We start from the raw sequence: 10418 nt of genomic DNA on the forward strand, positions 1-10418 counted from the left end.
GTCACATTTCCCTCAAAGCTGAAATGAGACCCTGTGGGCTGCTTTTCATGTATGCCCTTGCCCCTTCCTCGGGTGTGATTTATTCTCTTAGCAGAGGGCTGGCTTTGAATCATTAGAAAGCAGCTAGTCCTTTTTAGAGACAGCCTATGGAAACACATGGCCTGGGTAGAGAGGAGGAGACAGCAGAGAGAGATGCAGGCTACACAAACTCAGCAGGGCCTACATGCTGTTCTAGAAGCCAGGGGGTTATTTTTCACATTTCCAATTGGTTTGGATTTTTCGAATTGGACCTGAACAGCTGGAATTTGAGCTTTCTTTTTCCCCAGCACGTCCTCCCTTCCTCCTGGCGATGCTGGGTTTGTGCAGGAGCATTGCTTTGGCGTGCCTACCGCAGAGAGAATCAACTGCAACAAGAGAGCCCGTGGCAGCCCCCAGAGCTGCATCCCAGCACACCACGAGGGCTGTGCACTGAGATGGGGCACAGGATGTGCCCTGGCAGCTCAGGGCACTGTGCAAAGGTTGGAGTGAGCAGGAGTTCGGCGTTGCTAAGCAGTCCCAGTGTTTTGGACCAACATGTCTCATTTTATCCTGTTGTTTTTGTATTTAGAGGGAAGCACACAGGCTGACTCCGAGTGGAGCTGCTGGGGAAGAGGTGCCACAGGCTCGCTCTGCTCACCCCTGGTGCCAGCCAGGCATTCCCTGCAGCACCTGCTTCTGCCGTACAGCGGTCCCTGCCCTCCTTGTCACAGTGCCATCCTTGCTGTACGTGTCAGCGTCACTGGTGTCCCTGCCGTGCCCCCGTCCCTGTGCCTGCTGACTCGCTGCTTTCGGAGGGAAGGTGATGCAAATCGGACAGTGGATGTGTCTCACGTCACCTTGGCCAGGGAGGGGAGCACCTGCAGGTACCTGTGCACTCTCAGCAGCAGCTGGGGAAGGTGGGAGAAGGGAGCGAGCCTGGGCCAAGCCGGCAATATGGGCAACACTGAGGAAAATTGTCATGTTCTAAGGAGCCCTAAGAAGGCAAAATCAGCACCTCGGAGCCTCCAGCTAATGCCAAGCTCTGCAGCATCAGGGATGTGTCAGCTGGCCACAAGGCTCCTGGTCACTGCAGAGCTGGGGCTGCTCCCTCACCCTTCTGCGTCCCAACTCCAGGGAGTTTCTGCAAATTGGTCTTTTGTGGGAGAGGAAAGAGATAGTAAGGGAGGAAACACCAGGACACCGGACAGTCCAAAGCATGGGGGAGAAGCTTAGCAACACCTCTGAGTGCTCTAGGTGGTATCGAGAAAGCAAAGCAGCTGCAGGAGAAGGGGCAGGTGTTTAGAGAGAAGCGGCAGGGATGCCTTGCACAGCCCTGCTGCATTGCTACTTGATTAATTCATGATAAAACTCCGACCGCAAAAATCTGGGCAGGGAGTCTTTTTCCATCAGGGCAAAGATCCTCTTCTGGGCCATGTCAAAGCTGGTTGGTGATGGCTCCACCAGGTTCTTCATGGTCACAGCCTTGGTGAAGTGGTCGATGTTCACCTGTCATGAGAGTGTCAGAGGGATGGGAGCCTGCCTTTGGAGGGCTGAGTGATGGTCTCCCCTCGCCACTCTGTCCCACCAGCAATCACGCAAAGGGTGAGGGGAGGGACTGAGGCAGATTCATTTCTCTGGTAGAATTATTGGTGGCAAAGCTGTCGGGATGAGCTCTGTCCTGCTGCAAAGCTAACTTGGGGAGGAAGATGACTGTACATTGTCATCCCTTATGACTGATGTCACGCCTCCATGGGGAGGGTGGGGACAGGCACGTGTTGGGGGTGCCCATGGATGGAGACAGCCCAGCAGAGGCTGAGCATGCAAACAGGGGCTCCAGGGTTGTGAAGGATGGGAGTGCAGCACATGGGGATGAGGCTGCCCCTTGACAAGGACACAGCCCTCTGACCTCTCAGCCCCCACATGAGGTGCTCTGCGGCCATCTCTGTCCTTTGGGATGGCGGCCAACAGGGCTGCGGCCTCATCCCTCCCAGTACCATCTCCTGCCCCACGGCCACTGACCTCTTTGGGTGCCTCAGTCTGGATGAACTCCTCATAGATCTTTTTGGCCTTCTCTGCCATCTTCACAGGGGACTTGGTTTTCTTGTAGTCCTCGCAGGCCACCCAGAACTCGGCGTTCTCCTCGCTGAACTCGGAGCGCAGGAAGCTGCGGAAGCTGGCGAGGCCATCTGGGGGCAAGGGGGAGGTGAGGCCTCACTTCAGCACTGGCAGTGCCAGGGGGGCAAAGCCCTCCCTGAGCACCCCAGGGGACGTGGAAAGAGGGGAGGTGACCGACTGCAGGGAGATGTGAAACTTACAGGGGTTTTGCAGGAGCTTCTCCAAGGAATCGCGCCACTGCAGAGCCTCCTCTGGAGAGGGCCTGACGAGAGTAAAGAAAGCCCAGGTGGTCCGTGGTTACCCCACAGCCCTGTCTGGGCTCCAGGGTTTTTAATAATTCCTTTGAAAACAGGGAGGAATGGAATAACACGTTGCAGAGACTTTCAGAGCGGAGGCAGTGGTCTGGGGAAGGAATGGGGATGCATCACAGCCCAGGGGAGGGCGACAGCCGAGCGCAGGGAGGGTGAGGATGGCGTGGGGAAGGCGAACTCCCCCGGGCTCGGGCCGAGCTGCGGCGGAGCTGCAGAGCGAGTCCCGTCTGCAGCCACAGGGCTCCTCCCGGCCCGCAGGCGGGAGGGGCGGCTGGGAAGCATCCCTGTGTTTTCCTGCTGGGCTGGGGAAGATGCTCCCGCTGGCCACGGGGGCCCGGTCACTGCGGGCCAGAGCCCTCGGCTCCCACAGCCCGCCCGCCCCGTTCCCACGCCCTGCGCCCCGGCCCCTGGCGCCCTTCCCACCGGGAACCTCCAGCGCTCTCCATCTGCACCGTTTTCCTCCTTTTTTTTTTTTTTTTTCTTTAATATACTTTTCAATGCGATGTTTGCAGTAAGACGGAACGGGTTTGTGGGGGTTTTGTTGTTGGTTTGGGTTTTTTGTTGTTGTTTTTTGCGGCTTTTTGTTGTTTTATTTAAGCCCCGAGGAGTTTCACCAAACTGCCCTGGGCTCCCAGCTCCTTCCCTGCAGCCCTGCCAGGGAGGCCCTCCTGCTCGGCACTAAGTGCTGGGCTGGCCGAGGACCTCCTCCACCCCTTGAAGGCAGTGGTGCACTCTCTTGTTTTGCTGCTGCAGAGGCCACACGTCAGGGCTGAAACCCCTTGGCTGAGCAGAGCATCCCTGGGAGCAGGGAGGGAGAGTGGGCAGGACAGCCTATCCTGCTCCTGGGGGCACAGGAGCTTCCGTGGTGGATCTGGGGGAAGTACAGTGCTGGCGCCCAGCCATGTCACACTGCCCATGTGGCTCCAGCAGGGAGAGCAGAGTGGCAGGAATGCCAGGCTGGCCCAGGGTGGGTACCAGCCCTTACTTGTCACCAAACCATCAGCAGCAGGCACCATGACAGCGGTTATCCTTCACTTTCTGGATCTTGAACTGTGTTTGCACTTCTGCCAAGGGTCAAAGCTATCCCTGCCCCCATGTCCCTGTCAGGTGACTTCTCACCCCAGTGAGGAGGAGAATCACTGCAGCAACCTAACACAACCCAGATTTCCTGGAAACCACCAAATTCACTTTCCCGTTATCTGAATGTCCCTGGGATGATATTAACTGCGAGTGAGATGCTGACAGGTGAATGATGCCAGGGCTGCACAGTGATGCAGTGCAGGAGAAAACAGCTCCTCCAGAGAGCAGGGAGTGGGGAGTGGAGATGTTCTCTGGCTTTCTGCAGGGATGGCTAATGGAGATGGACATGTCTCTGTCACAGAGGCATCTGGGGCACGGCACTGATGGAGTGAGAACCACAAAATCCACCAGGCTCTGCCAGCCCTCCTTGGCACGGGCAGCTCTCACGGGCAGCGCTGTGTCAGGCAGGCACCGTGCTGGCAAACATCCCCCTGTGTGTTACCCGCTGCACCCTGGATTGGCAGGCAAAATAATTAATGTTTCATTTGCTTTAAATAACGTTGATAAGCCAGTACTATACACCAGCTTGGTGCTGGGGAGCAATGTTCAGGCCAAAGGCCATAGGGTGAGGAGGTCCCATCACCATGAAGCTGCCCCGAGCCAGTCATGCCATGAGGCTGGGCACCCAGCTCAGGGACACACTGCCACCCCAAAGCCGGATGGCTGCAGAGGCTGGCACCTCTGGGTTGAGGCAGGTGACTCAGAGAAGTCCAAGTGCCATATGCCTCTGGGAAAACCTTTATCGAATAACATGAAATCTCACCAAAAGTAAATTGAGTTTCCATGGGAAATCTAGTTTCCATAGAGCTGTATTACCTGACATGTCTCATGCTGCCCTGACATAATTTCTTGAGCCTGCACCTAGCAGGCAGGTCACGAGGAGCGTGCCACAAGCTGCCTGCCATGTGGAGGCTGCTGTGCCAGCCCACAGCAGGGCTCAGCTCCTCTGCATCCCAAAAGGGCTCCTATCCACCCCAGTGGCTGGGCACACATACTGCTGCAGCCCCCCCAGTGCAGTACTCACTTCTGGGCCTTGGGTGGCTTCTCTGGCTTCTCGGGGTAGGGGATGATGAAGTCAATGGTTGAGTCAGGCTTCTGGAGCAGTGTGCCCAGCTTCGTCTTGATCTCCTTGGCCCTGCAGCAGGGGAGGAGCAGAGACAGGTCAGGCAGAGGAGCAGGGCAGTGGGACTCTCACAGTCCCTGCTCTGCACCCACTCTGTAATTAATTCCAGATGAACAAATGGACCTTAATGCTGTAAAGGCTGTGCCTGTCTGCGGCATTTCTAAACAGGCACTGTGCATTAGCGGCAGCTCTTGATCTTGATCTCCTGCTCTGTCCCCATCTGTGGCCAGGATAATTGCATCAGCAGGGCTGTCAGGCTGCTCTGGGGCTGAATTAGGGGGGTGTGTGCCCCGCTCAGTCTCTATAGAGATGAGCTTGAGAGGGGCTGGTGAGGAGCTGAAGGAGCTGCCTTTGGAGAAGAGGCCGTGCTGGGAGATGCCTGCCCCATGGTGCCACCCCACACTGTGCCACCAGCACACACTGCTGACAGCGCTCAGAGCCCTTACAGAGATACACAGCATGTTTGTCAGTAATGCTTAAGCCTTATATCTGCAATGGGAAGGGTCCTGTAAACAGGCACCTCCTGGGTGCTGCCTTCTCTGGGCAGAGAGGGAAAAAATGTCTCAGGAGCTGAAGACTGCCAAAGGCTGACTGCCACCTCCCATTGCACCAAGGCCATGCTCTAGACCTGCATTTGGAGGATGCAGAGAAAGCAGGGGGTCCTGAGGCTTGGCAGTAGGCCCAGCTGTCTCCCAAAATGTTCCCTTTCATGCAGGACAAGAAGTAATTAGGTCCTGAGCATCTAAAATTGCTAAGGAGGCTGCCCCCTAGCCCACTGCAGCTCGGGGGTGGCAGCAAGAGCAGGCTGAGCTTTTGCAGGGAGCACTCAGGTGTACTGTGTGAGGCTGAAGAAATGAAGGAGTGAAAACAGACACCCCTCGCCACCCCCAGTCCCCACCTTTGCAGGGCAGGGCTTCTCCCTGGCACAGCAACATTTGGTGGCTTCCAGGTTATCTTGCTGGCACGGGAGGTGAAGGAGAGGGGACAGACAGCTCCTCACAGGCTGGGCTGAGCTTTCGGCATGGCTGGCAAAGCTGGACGGCAGCTCCCTGCAGGGCTCCCTGCAATTTTCCTCTCTGCTGTTTATTTTCACAAGCCCTCTGTGGATGATCGCTCCATTGCTATGTCTGCTATTTCATTTCAATTCCTTTGATTTTTTTCCCTCCTCGTAAAACTCTCTCTCTCTGTGTGTTTTGGTTTCCACCCACCAGTCCCCACGGGTGACATTTGGAGACCTGGCACAGGGGTGTCTGCTCTGCTCTGCTCTGCTCCCTGCCAGCTGCCCCCTGTTTCTGCTGCAGAAAGCTGCCTGTGAGCAGCCACCCTTGCTGCAGGTGGGCAGCAGGAGCAGGCAGAGGGAGCAGCCCAGCCTGGGGCTGCAGGGGCCGCCTGCAGCGGGTGTGCAGCACGGAGACCCAGCTGCTGTCATGGACAGCGTCAGCAGCTACAGGGACACTTCCCATTGCCAGTGCTTCTGAGGAAACCTGAACCTTGCAGAGCTCAAGACCTCAGGAAAAGGGTGACAAGGTCACCATGCTCCCACACAGAGCGTCTGGGATGCTGCCCTTCATCCTGCTGTAAGTAAACAAGTCAAATGCAGACAAGTGCTCCGAGCCAGAGCTGGCCCTTGATGTCCTGGGGCCAGCTCTCCGGCAAGCCTCAGCTGCCCCTTGGCACCCTGCTGGCCAGTGCTGCTACACTGGGACCACCTGGCATGGCCCTGACCCATGGGCATGGCACAGCTGTAGGGATGGGGAGCAGGTGAAGTGGGCAGCCCCTTAACACCAAAGCAGTGGGTGGGTGCAGAGGGAGCCACAGGAAAGCTGAGGGGACAGGCTGGCCTCTCCCTTGACTCTCCTTTCCCAGGCATCTGCACCTGTGGCCACAGGTGCCTGCAGGAAGGGGACACACAGGCTCAGGGAGCATCTCTCAGGAGGGATGAGATGAGCAGAAATGCTGGGTGCCACCTTGTCCCTCTCGCAGTGCTCGAGAGGGATGAGTCAGGATGTTGCCAGGACCAAGCCCCTGCCGGTGCCAGGTGCTGTGCAGCAGGGACAGTCCCTCCCAAGCCGCTGCACCACGTGTCCCATCACGGGCGGCTCGTCTGGCAGGAGCAGGGGGGAACAGCAGCAGAGGGGCCGGGGGCTGCCCTTGGAAGCAAGGACAGTGGATACCAGGAGTTCCTGAGCAGGCAGAGGGATAACACGAGCTGTGCTGGGAGCAGGGGCACCCAGAGTCAAACTCAGCCCATGATGACCCAAGGAGCTGGGAAGACAGACAGGAGCAGGACTCTGGGGACCCCATGCCCTGGTGCAGATGAGGCCAACACCTACACGAGGTCTGGGTGCAGCTGATGGCGGCTCCACACAGCAAGTGCTCAGACCTTGCTCAAGCCCTGCCCTCTGATTCCCATGCCCTGACAGTGACTCTTGGCCGAGAGTGCCAGGCTCAAGAGGCACTGAGGCCCCAGCAGCCCCATCCTGCTCCATCCCGGGGTGCTGCCAAGGCACCCCAGCAGCTGCCCAATCTGCTGGAGCCCTGCAGGTGTGGGGACAGCAGCAGGAGCCTTCCCCCTGCGCCAGAGCCGTTCCCTGGCAGGGGGACCTGCCTGACATCTGTAGAGACAGCAGAGACAAGGAAGGTGGTTAAAGGGAAGCAAGGAAGTGCAGGAGCGAGCTGAAAGCCTGCAGGCTGAGGGAAGGGAGGGCTATTTAAAGACACCATCCTGGCGTCCTCCAGCAGATGGATTACAAGCTATCAAGCAAGGCTTCAGGGAAGGCTAAACAGCAGGAGGAAAAAGGCAGCTATAAACAAAAAAGGCATCTTTTAAAGAAAAAAACCCCCGGCCAAGTGAGAAAAAGCAAGAGGACTGTAAATGGTGGAAGGTCAACTGTGAGAACATATGGGAGCAAGCCAAGAAAAAGTCTGAGAAATAGCTTCCAAGAAGCATTAATAGAAAATATGGGCTCTGTCAAACATATCAAGGACAAGAAGGGCTGCTGGGGAGGGCCAGGAGAGACTCCAGCTTTAAAAGCGAAACAAAAATAGAAGCTCAAAGGAGTTTAAAGCCATAGCTGAAAGCTAAAGGTGGTGCTGTGCCTGAGGGCAGGGAGGGGCCAGGAGAAATGTCCCTTCACCTGCAAAAGCCTCCCGAGGGGATTTGAGGAGCCACAGAGCTGCAAGAGTGATGCTGTACGGGCATGTCAGTGGCAGCTGTGTCAGACCCGTGGTGGACACATGGACAAATATGGTCTATTGGAGAGGAGTCAAGGCTCTTCTGGCCGTAGGAAGAGATTCCTTTCAACCTATCATGCCTGTCTGAAGAGGCCAGAAAACACAGAAGGCAGCTGTGGGGGAGCTGGGGGAGCAGCTCCTTGGGTGGGCAGGTGCAGAGGGAGGTGAGTCCATGGACGGCATGTGGGGAAGGGAGCACACACCTGTGGGGATGTGCTGGGCAAGGCGGGCTTGCAGCTGCCTTCAGCTGCTCTGGGAAGGGGTCAGTGGCGAGCAGCAGATACCAGAGCTTGGGAACGAGCTGGAAGTAGCTGCATGAGGGTCTGTGACACAGCAGTGCAGCAGCTGGGAAGAGCAATCCAACGTGATGCACAGGGGACAAATGCAGTCCTGACTCTGCGTGTCAAAGTGTGAATGCAGCCTTCAAGAGTGAGGATTTGAGGGTACAGCAGATGAAAACATCAGCATAGCAGGACTGGGAGAAGATCTTTATTAAGAAAATTTACTGTTAAAAAGTGTCAGAAGAGTGGCAACAAGGATGATAGCAGAGCAGAAACGTGGATCACCCACATGAAACTGGAAGAGTGCTCTTGGCTGCCCATGGCGCAGGAGACTGCAGGGGAGCAGGCAAGGTCAGCATGCACTCAGGAGCATCACAGAAAGACAAGTTTCCAACAACAAAACCATCACAGGCCCGTGCTCCTGTTTGTGCCTGTGGTGAGAATTTGCCTTTTGGGCAAGCAGCATCAGCCCTCAGTGGCACAATTTCAGCTGGAGCTTCTCTGGAGCTCCTCTCAGGGCAGTGAATTTCCCACTGTCAGTCTCATCCAAAAACCAGAGCTAAGGCATTTGCCGGTGTGGGAACCCTCACTGAGGAATTCACTTGAGTCTATTCCTAAACTTCCCCCTTAGGTGAAGCATTGAGCGCCCTGCTGCTGCAGTGAGACCTCAGGTGCTTGCACCTCTGCTTCTCACTGGACCCCCTCCAAAGCCCATGGGAGCAGAGGAGAGGACAGGTTCCGATCAGCATGGAAATGGCGAGGGGCTGGAGCCCGCCTGAGCTCCCAAGGGGTTGTGAGGAGCCTTTGCCACCATCAGGGGCAGGTTGTGGGGCAAGAACCAGGGTGGACAGGGATGGAGATGAGGATGGGTGCCACAAGGGGGGCAGGGCTGGTGCCCTGAACAGGGCTGAGCCTTGTGAGAGGGGCCAGCTCTGGCTATTCCACGTGTCAGTGGCACGCAGGCAATTAAAAGAGGATCGTGAGGCACTTTGGAGAGACAGGGCTGTTTCCACCTCAGAAAGGCAAAACCTCTGACCTGATGTTTTCCTCCTGTCCTCCCCGTGTTGTGTGGAAATTGATAAGATCCGAGGACGAAGCGCTCCTGCCCAGAACGGCGGAGGGCTGGGTTCGGAGCAGCCCAAACTGGCGCAGCAGAACGACTCCCAGGGCAGAGCGGGGAGCTCGGGACCGAGCCGGCTCATCCCTCCGAGGAACCTCAGCCACTGCGCCACCCCAGCCAGCTTCCCTTCCCTGCCCGCTCAGAGCTGGGTCCTGGCGGTCCCCACGAGCGATGCCCATCGCGGGTGTGCTGCGGGAGGGCCCCTGCGCCCCTCAGGGCCCCGCGGGCAGGCAGCCCCGGCATCCATCCCGCGCCTCCCGGCCGCTCTCACCTCTCCAGGCACGTGTGGGGCAGCGCCGCTAACCCTTTGCACATCTTGGCAGGCTGTAGCTCCCTGGGCCGCGAGAAGGGTGCGAGCGACGGCCGAAGCGGCGGCAGAGGCTCCGGCTGCAGCCCGGCCGCCTCCCTCGCTCCTATATAGCGCCGCGGCTGGAGCCCCGCCAGCCCCGCGTCCAGCGCCGGCCCCGCCGGCCGCTGGGCTGCGCGTTCTTCCCTCTCAGCTCACACAGCGGGGGAGGAAAACGGGCATTTGCTGGGCTGAGATCAGGTAATGGAACTGGAAGGGCCAAGCTGAGGTTTAGGGGACTTCAGGAAGCCCACAGCGTTTCTTTTAATGATTCATCAGGCTGCAGGTCAGTATTTAGAAGAGCCGGGTAGAAATGCTTCATTCAAGTGAGATTTTTCGAGTGAAAAACGGAACTTTAAGAAAAATAAAAATGCTTGTGAGAAGTCTTGCTGTTGATTTCTAGGCAGTGGCTAATGTCAAATATCCACTGCTACAACAATGGTGGTGGCTATCGGTGACTTTAGTTTCAGACCGTGGCTCGTGGGTGACTATGAAAATGTGCCTCTCTGTGCTTTGTTTAACACTGGGAGCTGGGAATAGGGACTTTGCTCCCTACCTGGCTGTCCACACCCAGGGGCACTAACAGCCACCATTTTCCTGGGTGAAACCCAGGGTTACATTGAAGCTAAGCCCTTGGTCCCCTTTCCCTTGTGCTGTGTCAGAGATGTGCCCGCCTGGCTCTGGCTTCTGGCTGGATTTTGCACCTCTTGTGGGATTAGCAGCAACACACTGCCTGTGTCCAGGCATCTGAGTAAGTGAAAGCTGGAAGTCTGCCGGAAACTGTGCCTCC

General features: G+C 57.1%; 1 protein-coding gene across 1 annotated transcript; it reads right to left on the minus strand.

Moving 5' to 3' along the window:
* Positions 1-796: 796 nt before the first annotated feature.
* On the minus strand, positions 797-9677 carry LOC131086874 (regulator of G-protein signaling 5). The gene is made up of 5 exons (XM_058030129.1): positions 9554-9677; positions 4549-4659; positions 2334-2395; positions 2038-2204; positions 797-1524 (listed from the first exon to the last, which is right to left on the minus strand). The coding sequence occupies exons 1-5, from the start codon at positions 9595-9597 to the stop codon at positions 1363-1365; spliced, it is 546 nt and encodes a 181-aa protein (XP_057886112.1). The 5' UTR covers positions 9598-9677; the 3' UTR covers positions 797-1362.
* Positions 9678-10418: the final 741 nt, after the last annotated feature.

Source organism: Melospiza georgiana, chromosome 9, assembly GCF_028018845.1.
Source record: "Melospiza georgiana isolate bMelGeo1 chromosome 9, bMelGeo1.pri, whole genome shotgun sequence".
NCBI classification, from domain to species: Eukaryota; Metazoa; Chordata; class Aves; order Passeriformes; family Passerellidae; genus Melospiza; species Melospiza georgiana.